Source organism: Microtus ochrogaster, unplaced genomic scaffold (genome assembly GCF_000317375.1).
Source record: "Microtus ochrogaster isolate Prairie Vole_2 unplaced genomic scaffold, MicOch1.0 UNK25, whole genome shotgun sequence".
In the NCBI taxonomy this organism is placed as follows: domain Eukaryota; kingdom Metazoa; phylum Chordata; class Mammalia; order Rodentia; family Cricetidae; genus Microtus; species Microtus ochrogaster.
Window position 1 is genome coordinate 1,350,165 of NW_004949123.1, and position 15,947 is coordinate 1,366,111.

Genomic DNA, 15,947 nt, shown 5'->3' on the forward strand with positions numbered 1-15,947 from the left:
GTCCATAGAGGCCAGAAGAGGGCAGCTAATCCCTTGGAGCTGGAGTGACAGGTGGTTGTGAGTCACCTGGTGTGGGTGCTGGGATCTGAAGGGGGGGTCTTCCCTGAAAAGATAGGGGACCCCAGGTATTATGCACCCTAACAAAACTGCTTCACTAATCACAGTAATTAGAGGAAGATTGGTCAACATACTAAAATTAACTATGAATGTTTGGGGTACTTGATAAAAATTCTACCCAAAAAGAAGATCTCCACATTGGATGGCAGCCATTTGAGTCATTCAAGACCTTTTTTTTCGAGGTCAGGTATTTCCTTGTGGAAACAAAAAAAAAATGGCTTTTGGATTGCTAAATCTCTCTTTCTTTTAATTAATTTCTTTTGATTTTTTAAAAAAATTGTATTCATTTGAGTGCTTTACCTGCATGTATGTCAGTGCACCATATGCACGCCTGGTGCCTGAGGAGGTGGTGAGCCTCCATGTGGGTGCTGGGAATCAAACCTGAGTCCTTCACAAGAACAAGTGCTCTTAACTACTGAGCCAATTCTGCAGCCCCTGCAAGCCTCTTTCTACCATTTCAGCACACTACTTCAATTCTCTAACTTATAGAGGCTCTGGGCCCATGATTTCTGCAGCCAGCAACCTGGCTACCCGTTGGAATCCTGTAGTAAATCTCTCTTTCCAAAGCCTGCTATGTAAGGTTATTGTTGTTGTTGTGATGATTGTAATGACGACGACAATGATGACGATGACAGCGATGATGGCGATGCTGCTGATGTTGATGATGATGATGATGATGATGATGACAACAACTACGATGACAAAGACGATGATGAGACAGGTCTCACTTTGTGTCCCTGGCTGGCCTGGAGCTCACTATGTAGATCAGACTGGCCTCAGACTCACATAGACCACCTGCCTCTGAATCCCAAGTGCTAGGATTAAAGGCATGCACTACCACATTCAGGCTGCATAAGATTCTTCTTTGCAGATCTGAAGATTCCAAAAGAGGCATTGTTCCATTCTACATTGTTCAGAAGTGCGTGTGATGACATCTTCCCATGATCCATCCTCTTTTGTGCATGAGTTGTCAAAGTTTCTCCAAATGTCTTCATTTAATCCTTCCCAAAAGTCTATAATAATTCTTAGATAATTAAATCTAAGGGTGCAAAGAACCACTTAGAATAACATAAAATATTCACAGGTCCCACACCCCAGAATTCTAAGTAGGTCTGGAGATGGGCTTTGGAACCTTCTCTCCAAGTTCCTTTGACATTCAGATGCAGGCAGTGTGAAACCCATACCTAGGAACATTGATTGTCCTAAAGGGTAGCGTTCCCCAACTTTCCTGGCCAAACTGCCTCCATGATCTTAATTATGAAGGTTCTCATTCAGTAAGTCTGAAGCTCTGCATTTGTACTTTTTCAAGATTTATTTTTACTTTATGTATCTGGGTGTTTTACCTGAATGTATGTATACGCACCACGTGTATGCAGTGCCCACAGAGACCCGAAGAGGGTGCTGAAACTGGAGTTACAGATGGTTATGAACCTCTATGTGGGTGCTAAAAATGGAAACCAGGTCCTTCCTCTGCAAGGGCAGCCAGAGACATCGCTCCAGCACCAGTTGGAGCTATTAATAAAGAAAGTCTTATAACATCTACTTCCTGTGTGAGAAAACTATGACTCGGGGTAATGTCTCCGTAGTCTCACAGCTGGTTGTCAGGGATGGAACTGGAGTCCAGCTGTCTTGGAGGAAATTGGGGGATCTTTCTACTATACCCAAAAAGCCATGTTGGGGGCTGGAGAGATGGCTCAGAGGTTAAGAGCATTGCCTGCTCTTCCAAACGTCCTGAGTTCAATTCCCAGCAACCACATGGTGGCTCACAACCATCTGTAATGGGGTCTGGTGTCCTCTTCTGGCCTGTGGGCATACACAGACAGAATATTGTATACATAATAAATAAATAAATATTTTAAAAAAGCCATGCAACCTACAGGGATCCTGAACTTAGTAAGCAGGTGATAGGTACTTGCTAAATGGAGTCCCTGTGCCATACTTTCTAGGCCTTCGACAGAGGAAGAACTCTTTCCAAAGCGTATTTACAGCCCACTTCACCCAGCCTCCCCCTAAGGCCTGTAACATAGTGCTCTGCCCTAGGGACTCAACAGATGTTTGTGAGCAAATGCATATGATATGATCACTGGACTGTGCACCGCTCCAGCAGCAACCTCTGGCTGTGCTCCAGGCTGTAAACGAGCTTCCCAGAACTGATCTGGATACTGCAGCTATAGTCTGGCCTAAACCGAGTACAGCGGTACTTAAAGACTGTAGTCTTCTTCTGTAGTCTTTGTGGGAGCCTAGCCAGTTTGGTTGTTCACCTTCCTAGACATGGACGGAGGGGGGCGGACCTTGGACTTTCCACAGGGCAGGGAACCCTGACTGCTCTATGGACTGGAGAGGAAGGGGGAGAGGAGTTTGGGGGAGGGGGAGAAGGGTGGGAGGAGGGGGAGAGAAATGGGAGGCTGGGAGGAGGCGGATACTTTTTTTTTTCCTTTTCTCAATTAAAAAAAAAAAAGACTGTAGTCTTAAAGGAACTGCTCTCTGTGCTGGGCTGAACCTGCTGGAACAGCAAGAGCCCTCTTAGGAGTGGGTAGGACTGGCTACTGACTCCAGGTCCTTGTTTGCGCAGCCTCTATTGTGGCTTCCTCATGACTTTCCAATCCTTCTTAAATTTTTTTCTTTGTTGTATGTGTACAGGTGTTTACCTTGCCTGTATGTCTCGGCACCACATGTGTGCATTGTCTATGGAAGCCATACGGTGTCAGATCTGGAACTGGAGGTACAGAGGGTTTTGAGCCTCTGCATTGGTTCTAGGAATCAATCATACCTTGGTCCTCTGGAAGAACGTTCAGTGCTCTTAACCCCTGAGCCACCTGCCCAGTCCCTAACTCCCCATTCTTTATCACCTAGAACTCTGTTCTGTCCCTAAGCTCCACTGGACTCTGGAGCACAGGACTCTGCAGCACATAGACCACAGACCACAGCTTTAGTGTGTGCTGTCCCTAACAGTCCTATAGTGCATCAACATTCAGTAAAGCTGTGAGTTCCTGTACCACATTAGACCCATCCACATTCCATCATGGCCAGGGAAAGAGCTCATGAGGCCCCACCCTTCTCCGAGGGACTATCGACAGTTAATTGTGACTGGGTGATAGGTGTAGCTTTCTGCAGTGATGTGGCCATTCATATACTGCCCATACTTGAATAAATAAGCTCCCGCCTATATGTGCAAGAAAGTTTGATTAAACTCTGTGCCTCTGTCTCTCTCTCATCTCTGTCTCTGTCTCTCTGTCTCTCTGTCTCTCTCACACACACACACACAAGATGGAGGCAGCTTGCTGTGAAGAAGTATTTCAGTGGGAGGAGTAGCGATGAAAGAGATGAATGGGGTGTGAGAAAATGACCATAATTTTTTACGTACACGTAGGAGATTGTGTGAGAATAAAAATAAATTTAAAAGGACCCCAGCCAAAGACACAAGGACAGCCCACTCCTCCTTCCGGATGTGTGTATTGCTGACTGCCTGCTAAGAGAGTCTTGTTGGGATGGCAGGAGCTTGTTGAAGTCTCATTACCCTATTAGGCAGGTATTCTTATTGTCGCCTTAGCGTAGCCTCACTTACTTGCTCTCATTACGCAGTGAGGGGCAGAGCAAGGACAGGAAGCCTGGCTGCTGAGACTGTACTCTACACCACAAAATGACACTTCTCCCCCCTGGCTCTTCATGCTCTGCCAGCTAGCTTGTGAACTTGACTGCTAACATCTCTTACAGCCTGGGCAGTCTGAAGCTCTCTTTACTATAGGTAAGGGCCAGACCAGCCAAAATTATGATAACATGATAATCAGTTAAGAAGAGTATAAATGGTTGAAATTCCTCAAGTATAACTGGAGTCAGACAGTATGATTAGAGCTGGCCATGGTGGCACACAACTTTAATTCCAGCACTTGGGAGGCAGAAGCGGCTAGATTTCTGTGTGTTTGCAGACAGTCTAGTCTACGTGGTGAGTTCCAGGACTGTCAGGGCTATGTAGAAAGACCCTGTCTCAAGAAATAAAACAAACAAACAAAAAAGAAAAGAAATGTTAGTGAAAAATCTATGTACATAAAGTGTTAATCAAATGGTCACAGGTCAAGGGGAAACATCCTTAGCTGTTTGTTTGACAATTATCCCACCCCACATCAAAAAGCCCAGACTTCCTAAACTGGCATATTAAACTCTCCAGACACGATACAAAGTAGTCAAGAATTTGTATGATATGAAAATTAGCTGAGACATCTCAATGGTAGCTAGGATTTAATTTTAGACATAGAGGCCTTTTTTAAAAAATCAAAAGGGGTTGCATGAGCAAGAAAAGAAAATATTTTCAGGTTCATGACAAAACTCCTTAACTAAAAAAAAAAAACAAAAAACCCAAATCCTCTTTAAAAGGCTGTACACTGGGGGCTCTATGGGATTCTTTTGCAATCATTCTTTGGAACCATCCCTACACCTTGGGATGGCTAGTCAGGAGCAGGGAGACTGTGATGATAGAATCCTGTCCTTCGGGGATGGAATAACCTTTTGAACCATGAAGTTGTCAGATATATTTCCCAGAAACGTCTATCTGATGACTCAGGTCAAGACTATTTTGAGATGTTCATATGTATCAAGAGTTAAGACAATGTTCATCATCTAGCTACCTGGAACAATCACTTCCAGGAAGGTAGGACAGCCCTGACTGAGAGCTGTAGACGAAAGGAAGTCCCATCAGATAGGTTTGATAAACCCGAAGAGCCCAGAGCCCTGAAAACTGTCTGTGGTACCCCCTCGGGCCTCCACCATCGATCCGTTCTCAGCCTCCCGTCCACAAGCTCATCCTTGTGGACTGCAGAGTACCCAGAGCTTTCAGAAGTGCGCGTGGTGGAGATGACAAAAGCAAGGCGTGGCAAGAGGGAGTGTAGCATCAGCTGTCTGAAAAGAGGGAATTATTTGCCTATAGGATGGGGAAGACATGAATGTACAAGCACGTTGAGAACTGAGTAAGTAAAAGAGCAAAGGAAACAAGCGATAATTTATAAAGCGGGAAGTGCCACAAAATTCCCACAGAAGAAGCGCCATCAGGGACAAAACAAAAAGGGAAACACAGGCAAACTTCTTGATATAGGAAGAAGGCAACTCAAACGGTGAGCTCTAAACCATATCCCTTTAAGCAAATCTCAAAACGACTTTTTTTTTTTTTTTTTTTTCTAACTGCTCCAAGAAAGCATCATTTTACAGGCTCCACCTTCTGGGGATGCTGAAAAGTTACTGTTATTACTAATACCCTGATGTTCTCCACAAAACTCAAGAAAGACTTCAAACATTTCAGTTTGGGGGCTCAGCAGTTGAGAGCAACTACCGCTGTTGCAGAGGAGCTGTTCCCAGCACCCATATCAGGGGCTCACAAGCACCCGTAACTCTAGCTCCACAGGATCCAACACTGTCTTCTGGCTTCTGCAAGGGCACCCCCACATGGTGCACACACATGCATACACACGTATGCACTGGCACCCCCCACATGCACAAATCATTGAAAAACAGATTAACTTATATATCCTTGTTTATTATTTATTTTTAATTTTTAAGGTGGGACCTTATATATCCTATGCTGGTCTTTATCAAACTCAAGGTTTCTTGGATGCTTGACAATCACTCTACCAACTGAGTACATCCTCAACCCCAAATTTTTGTGTTTTCCAGCCCCCAAAGTTAGCTTTTTTCTCCCCTCCCCCCTTTTGGTTTTTTGAAACAAGGTTTCTCTGTGAAGCTTTGGAACTTGTCCTGGAATTTGTTCTGTGGCCCAGGCTGGCCTCGAATTCATAGAGATCCGCCTGCCTCTGCCTCACAAGTTCTGGGATTTTTTTTGTTTTGTTTTGTTTTTTTGTTTTTCGAGACAGGGTTTCTCTGTAGCTTTGGTACCTGTCCTGGAACTAGCTCTGTAGACCAGGCTGGCCTCGAACTCCCAGAGATCTGCCTGCCTCTGTCTCCCGAGTGCTGGGATTAAATGTGTGCGCCACCACTGCCCAGCAAAAGTTAGCTTCATAATAGGGTGTCTCCCCCGGCCATCCTCTGCTTTGTTCTATTCTGTTTATTTTATTTATTTACTTACTTATTTATAGGCAGGCTTTCTCTGTGTAACAGTCCTGACTGTCCAGGAACTCACTTTGTAGCTGCCTCTGCCTCGCAAGTGCTGGGATTAAATGTGTGCACCAGCACCCCCCCTCTTTTAAGTCTAATGATCAATACCAGTCAGCCCAATAGGAAAAAAAAAATAACTTATAGTGTGAACGAAAGCAATCCATCCAGTCTCATAAGTTAATAGATATATGCAACCTCTTTTGTTCGAGTCCTGAGCTAGCCAAATAACCTCTGAAATTGTATTTAGGAGCACTGGGTTGATCTATTCCAGCAAGAGGAAATAAATACACACTATAAATAACCTGTTGCTATTTATCCTGCACAGGTTGTCTTTTGTTGTGAATTAATAGATAGTTGTTTGATCTAAAAAGCAGCCGTGGCAGTGCTATTATGAGTCAGTTCTCTATACAATGCCACCCGAAGGACTTGCTGGGACAATGCCTTGTTCAGTGTGGTTAGGAAAAATGAAGGTGTGGTTTCTAACGCTATTTATTTGCAATTAATTCAACTAGCTACACGTGCGGACTCACGGCTACCGATTTGAATGGCAAACTACTAGCCCCTTGCGACTCAACACTCGGTCTGTGGGTCTGCAGAATTAGTATCACCCACCACGCTAGAAGCACAGACTACTGGGCCCCTGTCTGGACTAGGTAGTGATAATCTCACTGTTGACAAGATCCCTCAGTGGTTCGTATGCATTTTTTTTTTAATTTAAGTGCAGTCAAAATCGAAAGAGACTGATGACACCTATCCAGAGTATAGCTACCAACTCTTAAAACTGGCATCCAGCACAAAGGGCCTTCTTTCCTGCTACCGGTGTCTTCCCTACCTTTCAAACACAGCAGAAAGAAGAGAGAGACAGAACCAGAGAGCCTCGAATGGTGAAATCTAAAGGAAGAATGGGGAGGCCAGAGCAAGGTAGGAGGATGCATTTTTTCCAGAGATATTTTTTTTGTTGTTGTTGTTTCGAGACAGGGTTTCTCTGTGGTTTTGGAGCCTGTCCTGGAACTAGCTCTTGTAGACCAGGCTGGTCTCGAATTCACAGAGATCCACCTGCCTCTGCCTCCCAAGTGCTGGGATTAAAGGCATGCGCCACCACCGCCCAGCTCCAGGGATATTTTCATAAAATGCAATGATAGTCTTCCCTTGTCATTACTGAACAAGGATAGTTGGTATACAGGAGTTCATTCCATACTTTTAGTATGTTTGAAACTTTCCAAAGTTAAAAAAACAGATGTGATTTCAGAGACCATAGGTGTGATAACAGCTTTAAGATGGTCCCCAACTGTCTTTTTTTTTTTCTTCCAAGACAGGGTTTCTCTGTAGCTATGGAGCTGGTCCTGAAACTAGCTCTTGTAGACCAGGCTGGCCTCGAACTCACAGAGATCCCAAGTGCTGGGATTAAAGGCATGCGCCACCACCACCCTGTACCAACAATCCTCTTCTGCTGGAATCCATGCTTTTATTGTGGTCTCTTTCCATCATGATCTGTCTATGTGACCAAAGTGGATTGACAGCAACCTTTTAAAGAGCTGGGTCATTGTGACTTCTGTCTGCATGTTTTTGGACCTCTTGTCCTGAGGGAAGCTGTCTTGTCCAGACACTTAAGTAGTCTTGAGACCTGACCTTCCTGGAGAGTCACTGAGTCCTTGCCAACAGACAAACCATCTGAGGGATCCATGTGACTCTGTGAAAGTTGACCCTCTGGTCCCAGTCAAGTTTTCTGATGACCAGGTTCCATATGACACGTACCTGCAACTGAGAAACCTCCAGGCCAGGACCAAGGAACATGCTTCTCGGGATTCTCTGGCAAACAGAAGCTTTTCACAGTCATTGGTTTCATGACTCCTCCTGCCCTCTCCTCCAAAAAGGACTATCCACCCTCCCTGACTTTCTTCACCCATGCCTGGATTAAATAGGGAAAGGGGAAAATATCTTTTCAATCATGCATGAAGTTAACGTGGTAATATCCCTTGAAGAGATAATACAGTCGTTTAAATTCACAGGAAACCATATGCGGCAGATAGACGGTCTTTCTTTTGAAGGCTGTTAGCAAGCTAATCTGCTGAGACATTAATTTCAGGCTTGGCCTTGCTACTATATGAGAGTAGAAAGAAAAGGTTGGTAATTTCTCCCTCGGTGTGCACTATCTCAAGAATGGACTTAATTTGTCCTACACGCCGCCCCCAATCAATATCATACATTAACAGCTTCTTTGAGGGATTACCCTATGGAAAACACCGCAAACGCCCCACCGCTGACCTTCATTTTTGAGAATTAGGGTACTAGAGAAACTAACTGCAGGACTCACAGTCAGAAAGCGCAGGCACTACTTTGGGTTTTTTTTTTGTTTTTGTTTTTTTTTTTTTTTTTGGTTTTTCGAGACAGGGTTTCTCTGTGGCTTTGGAGCCTGTCCTGGAACTCGCTCTTGTAGACCAGGCTGGTCTCGAACTCACAGAGATCCGCCTGCCTCTGCCTCCCGAGTGCTGGGATTAAAGGCGCTACTTTGGGAAGAAGACAAGTGAGAGCTGCTTAGGATGAGAAGAGGGGGGAGCACAATGGGTTGTCCGTGGAAGGACACACCTCCCAAAGACACTCGTGCTCAGCAGGCTTGCAGGCCATGGAGCTGTGTGTTCTTCAGTGGTACTCCAAGGTGTATGGACTAGTGGCATCAAGAATGGAGGAAAACACAATAAAGCTCTTTCCCCCAATTTTTGGGACTTCACAAGCTCCACAGGGAAAAATCAGGAAGAACGTCAAAAAACGTGACTAATGAATTTCCCGCCAACCCTGAAGAGCTGGAGTCGAGCCAGATTTCTTTAATTAGGAAAATTAAAAGACGTGTGATGCTTCTTGCCCCGGAGTCAGTTCACTGGCTCCAGCGAACTCACTCCAGTTAGACTTAACTTTTCCTGCCAGTGGGTTTGAGCAGGAGGAAAGGTACTGGGGCTTGATGAGGATGGAGAAAGGGGAGCAAGACAGGAGAGGTGCTTAAGGAGCCTCGGTGGCTAGCTCTGTGCCCAGCACAGACTCGCAGAGGAAGTGACCCCTGAGCCAGCGGCCCGCGTGTCCGCCGGGAGCCGGAGACAAACACACGCACGTGCGCCCCGCCCCCGCCGCGCGCACGCGCCCCAAGGCTCTGGCGGCGGCGACGGGCGCGCGCGCGGTGCTCGCTGCCCCCACGCTGCTCCCTCGGCTGGGATCGCGGCGTCTCCCGCTCGCCGCACTGCTCCACGCCTGGCCGGTGGGTCCGGAGGCGGCAGTCGTGCGTGGGCTCGGGCGGACGGGCGCGGTGGTCGAGGCTAGGCGGCGGCGCGGGTGGACAGCGCGGAACCCAGCAAGTTCCTCAACGCAGGCGATGTCGCCGGGCGCGGGCCCCTGCGTACGCAGGGCGCCGTGACAGGCCGGCCGGGGAGGCGCGGACGGGGGAGGCCGCGACGGAGCTCCCGGACTGGCCATGGGCTGAGAAGCATCCTCGCAGAGCAGGTGCAGTGACCGGAGGTTCTGGGGAGGGAGCCCGCGCCACAGGCCCGGGAAACCTTCGGCCCTTCCTAGCCGGTACCTTGTTGACCTTCCCTGGGCTCCTCGGGAAAGGCCCTAATGACCCCGCCTCCAAACCTCGAGTGTGCAATCCCTGTGACACCCCACCACTACCGCCGCAGGTGACACGCTGTGCAGACCCTCAGTCTAAACCCGCGACCCCAGCCCACGGGGCCTTTGCGCCAATGCCTCTAATGCCTAGTATTTTGAGCCCACAGTCTGCTTGCACTGTGCCTGGGAACTACCTGGGATCGCTTCCTCTTTCTGTTAAACCAAGGGGGTGGGGGCCGGGGTAAGGAGGGGAAAGTGGGAGTGGTGGTCCACCCCTCCTGAGTCCTTGGTGACTACAAACCCATCTTCTTTCTCTCAAGCCTGTAGTGAAAGTGACCCTTCCATACTCCACCAGAACATGCCGGGGTGATTTCCTCCCAGATCTTCCGGTGGCCTTCTTCGCTCTCCCCAGTGACACTATGCAACCCCAGCGTGACCTGCGAGGCCTCTGGCTCCTGCTGCTCTCCTTATTCCTGCTCCTCTTTGAGGTAGCCAGGGCTGGCCGATCTGTGGTTAGCTGTCCCGCCAACTGCCTGTGCGCCAGCAACATCCTCAGCTGCTCCAAGCAGCAGCTGCCCAATGTACCCCAGTCTCTGCCCAGCTACACGGCACTTCTGGACCTCAGCCACAATAACTTGAGCCGGCTGCGGGCCGAGTGGACCCCCACCCGTCTGATGAACCTGCACTCGCTGCTGCTGAGCCACAACCACCTGAACTTTATCTCCTCCGAGGCCTTCATCCCGGTACCCAACCTGCGGTACCTGGACCTCTCCTCCAACCATCTTCACACGCTGGATGAGTTCCTGTTCAGCGATCTGCACTCCCTGGAAGTGCTGTTGCTCTACAACAACCGCATCGGGGTGGTGGACAAGTATGCCTTCGAGGACATGGCCCAGCTGCAGAAACTCTACTTGAGCCAGAACCTGATCACTCGCTTCCCTCTGGAACTGATCAAGGATGGAAACAAATTACCCAAACTTATGCTCTTGGATCTGTCTTCCAACAAGCTGAAGAAGCTGCCGTTCACCGACCTGCAGAAGTTGCCAGCGTGGGTCAAGAACGGGCTGTACCTGCACAACAACCCCCTGGAGTGTGACTGCAAGCTCTACCAGCTCTTTTCGCACTGGCAGTACCGGCAGCTGAGTTCCGTGGTTGACTTCCAGGAGGATCTGTACTGCATGTATTCCAAGGAGCTGCACAATGTGTTTAGTCTGGATTTCTTGAACTGCAGCGAGTTCAAGGAGGGCGCCTGGGAGGCCCACCTGGGAGATACCTTGACCATCACGTGTGACACCAAACAGCAAGGGATGACCAAAGTGTGGGTGACGCCAAGCAATGAACAGGTGCTAAACCAGGGGGCCAACGGCACAGTGACCGTGTCCGAGGATGGCAGCCTTCATTTTGAGAAGGTGCAGGCTGAGGATGGCGGTGTGTACACCTGCTACGCCATGGGGGAGACTTTCAACGAGACACTGTCTGTGGAGTTGAAAGTGTACAACTTCACCTTGCACGGACACCATGACACCCTCAACACGGCCTATACCACCCTGGTGGGCTGTATCCTCAGTGTGGTTCTGGTTCTCATATACTTGTACCTCACCCCTTGCCGCTGTTGGTGCCGGGGTGTGGAGAAGCCTTCCAGCCATCAAGGGGATAGCCTCAGTTCTTCCATGCTCAGTACCACACCCAACCATGATCCCATGGCTGGTGGGGACAAAGATGATGGTTTTGACCGGCGGGTGGCCTTCCTGGAACCTGCTGGACCCGGGCAGGGTCAAAATGGCAAACTCAAGCCAGGCAACACTCTGCCGGTGCCTGAGGCAACAGGCAAGGGCCAACGGAGGATGTCAGATCCTGAGTCAGTCAGCTCGGTTTTCTCTGATACGCCCATTGTGGTGTGAGCAGGATAGGTTGGTGGGGAGGTTCTGCCCCAGGAGAGGTCGTGTTACCCCTGAGGGATAGGAAGGGATGGAAGAGAGGGCTGGCTGCCCAAGGGAGTGGGTTCTTCCTGACCACCAGGGAATTGGTCATGGGCACAAGAGCAGGCAAGACCCCAGTGACGGTGTGGATGCCGTGAGTTTCACGTACGGATATATTAATCCTCAGGCAGACACCACACCCCTACCCAAAGCCTTGGCTATTCTCAGTGTGGTAGAGGAGGAGGGACGCGTCTGAGTTGGATGGGATGAAGAAAGGGGTGAGGGGAAGAGCAGATTCCCTAAACTTTTTTGAGGTCATCCCTAGCTCCTTAAGAGAAAACCATTTGAAAAACAAATTTTTTTCTGTCTCTGCCCACCCACACCTGTGAAGTTGTGTGTGTTGGGGGAGCTTCCACAGGAGCCATGCTGGGATGCTGCGGTATCTTCTCTGGTCAGGAAGTCACATTCAGAGCTAGTGGGGGTTGGAAACCTTTGGAAAATGAGTCAGGGAAAGATGGAGGCCTGGATCTATAGCACCGCCTAAAGCTGCTGTGAGACTCCTCGCGAAAGCCGTCCTCTTTCCCTGGGAGTCCTGAGTAGGTGGATTTTTGCAGGAGTCTGGCCTCTTGCCTGTTAGTCATGGCAGCAATATGGGATGTGGTGTCTACGCCTTGTCCCGGGGCAAGTGGCACAGATAGGTACAGAATGAATTAAGGGGTTCCTGTCATAGCGTAAAATTTGTAGATAGGACATAAATTCCAGGTAAGCAAACTTCCTGGCTGGGGGAAAGCTTTGATTAGTATGTGACTCCCAGTGTATGTCTGTTGGGACCACAGTAGGGGTTGCTGAAGGTAGAGCATTGTGGAAACCTGCCGCCAGTGTGGCCTAAGGGCCACTCTCCCTGACAGGATGAGGAAAACCAGCCTCTTCGATGTAGCAGCCAGCCAGACCTACCTGATTTTCTGTGCGTACCCTCTCTTCAGTCAACCTTCTAATCAACTCAGGTGGGGTTCTGAGCCTTCTACATTATGCTGCTCTACAAAGGGAGGAGTCCAGTAAAGTCTGGTCCTGCTCAGTTAGACTAGATCTGGAGTCAGACAGGGCCCAGCATTTATGTCTCGCTGCCAATAAGGCTGCCTCCCTCCTGCTGCAAAGCCGAAGTGTGGGATTTTATTATCTGCAGGTTGGAACCTAGTCGTGTCTGTCCCAGAATGGCGCTACAGAGTGTGACTTAGGGTCCTGCCCTCCACACCAGTCTTGCAATAGAGGTGTAAGGGGCATGAAACTTTGAAAAGGAAGTTCCCCCAAACCATCCCTCTCATTTGTGGGGGTGGGGATCAGTGCAGTTGTGGCTGTCAGAGAGAGACTTAAAAACAAACCCAGCCTTAGCTTCCATCCAGGCTTGCAAAATGCTTTGGGTACAAAGATAACTATGCCCAGCACCCTTTGACCATCCTGCAAGCCCCAGAGCTTTGGAAGGGGGGTGAGCAGGGCAGAGGTGAAAGTGTTGCCCAGCGTTGGTCTTTTTCAGTGTCTTTTCTTTCCCTTGTTTTCTGTAGTTGGAAGTTGTCCAGGTCCTCCAGTTTCCTGACCTGCTTTTTAGGTTCTAAGAGGTGTTGTTTACCTATGGTGCGGGCTGCTTAGTGCCAGGAGGGCCTGCCAGGCTGCCTATAAGGACCGGGGAAGAGAAACCAAAGTAAACATTGTCCCCCGTCTGCTCCTGGGATCTCAAGGCTGCTGTCCATCCTTTATTAGTAACCTAGTTTTGTCAAGAGAGAGGTGCAGCGATTCCCCTTAAGTAGTTGCATGCTCGTAGGTCTGCATGCTTGTAGGTCTGCATGCACACCAGCACCTTGACCTCCACCGGGACAGTGAGTCTGTGGCCCCCTCTAGAATGGCCTCCACCCCTGTGCACAACTTCTCACGCACAAGTTTCTTGAACTGTAGGAGAGATGGTGACCATGCCAGGCTTCTCCACTGCACAATCTCTTGTCCTTTAATTTCTGAACACCCTGAAGTTTACCCACATCTCCATGGCTCTGAATAACTCCTCTGCAGAGGTCAGAGTTAGGGGAACCACACGTTGAAGCCTTTGGGAGAAGGGGTGGGGAGGCCTCAGCTTTCATCAGACTCTTCAGATGCCCTCCTTAAAGACTACACATATATGAGACAGGAAGCTAGAACCAGAGCAGCGAAGGACCCTAAAGGATGCTGGTCATGGCTAAGCAGCTCTGAGTTGTTCTTCCTTTGTTACCTGTCCAAGGTAACAAAGGGTTGGAGAGGAACGCTGTCTGGTTGTATTCCAAAGACTAATGGGGACTTTGTTACCAGAGGTCCAAGAGCCAGACCTCTGACCTCAGACTCATCAGGAAATGGGAAAATGTCTTGTTTGGCAGCTTCCTCTCTTGATACCATCTGGGCATGTGAAACTATTTCTGATGGAGGTCAAATGAAGTTTTCCTTTGGGGGCATTCCAGCTGAGCTCCTGAGGGCCAGGAGGGCCATTGTCTTTGTAAGTCCTACTCTGTAGCCCCAACTCTCCCTACTACATCGGCTAACTTGGGCCCTAGGTCAAAACGCCTGGAGGACATGTCTGGACACCACCAGGACATTTAACTGACTGGTCTCTTGTGGTTTCCGTTCACTCTCTCCTTGTAGGGGGTATGTATGTGTATCTGTATCCCATATGTATGATCCCATTAGACCTCGGGAAGAAAGCTGACAAGTGTAGATACAAGAAAGGCTGGCCTTCACCCCACCTGCACCCACAAACTGTGTCTCCCAGGAGGGAGATGCAGGTGTCTCTGGAGACAGGGTGTCGCAGGGCTCTACAGTCTGTGATCTTTTTCTTTACTGAATGTATGGGGCCCCTGGAAGAGGCCAGGAAAGGGTAGACCCATCTGGGGAGAAAGCCAACTTTCCGGTTTTGTGTGTGTTCTTGCCTCTGTAATTCCTCTCTCCTCTGTCTAGGACTCTTCCCCCACTGTGTATACCAGGCTGGCAAACCTCGGAGCCGACAGGCTCTATAACTAGACAGTGACCATTAAACCTGGCTTGAGTCTCTGCTCTGGCAGTTTGTGGATGGTTTATTTATCTTAGCCTGTGGGCGGGACCAGCACACTTCAAAAGGGCGTGACGTAACTAAAGAGAATCTTCTAAGTGTTGCTGTCTGCATCGTCTAGAAATTAAATGTAAAATAGGTATCATCCGAGTGTTAAGATAGACAAGAGAATGGCAGACTTTTTCTTATAAACCAGACAGTAAATATTTTGGGCTTTAGAGGCTCCACCATTTACTCAGCCTCAACTGCACGGCTCTAGCAGACAAATGCCCACAAACAGTAAGTAGATGAACGAGTGTGGTTCTGTCCCGGTGTGGTAATCTGTTTGTTAGAGTAAAATGCCCAAGACAGGGTGATTGATTGATTGATTTTTTATATTTATTTATTTATTATATATACAATATTCTGTCTGTGTGTATGACTGCAGGTCAGAAGAGGGCACCAGACCTCATTACAGATGGTTGTGGTTGCTGGGAATTGAACTCAGGACCTTTGGAAGAGCAGGCAATGCTCTTAACCTCTGAGCCATCGCTCCAGCCCACAGGGTGATTTATGAGGAAAAAAAGGGTTACTTAGCTTACAGTTTGGAGGATTAAAGCCCAAGATCTGGGGTCGTCTTTGTTGTGCATGTCAGGAGGGCCTCATGGTGTATGACATCACAGTAATGGGAGGACATGCAGAAGAGATCACATGCTGAGACAGGAGGCAAGAAAGATTCAGGGGTCTGGTTTGCTCTTCTTATAACAGCTTGCTCTTGTAAGAACAAATCCAGGCTCCTATGAGAACTACAGTAATGTCTTCTAAGGATGATGCCCCCAATGACCTAATTATCTCACTAGACCCTCTGTCGTAAAGGTTTCACCTTTCAGCTCTACCACCCTGGGGTCCAAGCGTCTGGGACATGAATCTTTTAGGTACTCATTCAAATTGCTGCCAAAATATAACATCCAGTGAAATTTTACTTGTGGGCATTAAAATGTTAATGTCTTTTGAATTTGTTTCAGCAAGTTAAAAAAAAAGTCAAAGTTACCAGTCTTACAGACCACACAAAAATTAAGCAGGGGAGCTGGGCGGTGGTGGCACACGCCTTTAATCCCAGCACTTGGGAGGCAGAGGCAGGTGGATCTCTGTGAGTTCAAGGCCAGCCTGGTCTACAA

General features: G+C 48.4%; 1 protein-coding gene across 1 annotated transcript; it reads left to right on the plus strand.

The window, feature by feature from the left end:
* The first annotated feature begins 9,358 nt into the window (after nt 1-9,358).
* On the plus strand, nt 9,359-14,791 carry Amigo1 (adhesion molecule with Ig like domain 1). Its single transcript, XM_005367881.3, has 2 exons — nt 9,359-9,705; nt 10,131-14,791. Exon 2 carries the CDS (start codon nt 10,230-10,232, stop codon nt 11,709-11,711), a length of 1,482 nt encoding a protein of 493 aa, XP_005367938.1. The 5' UTR covers nt 9,359-9,705; nt 10,131-10,229; the 3' UTR covers nt 11,712-14,791.
* Nucleotides 14,792-15,947: the final 1,156 nt, after the last annotated feature.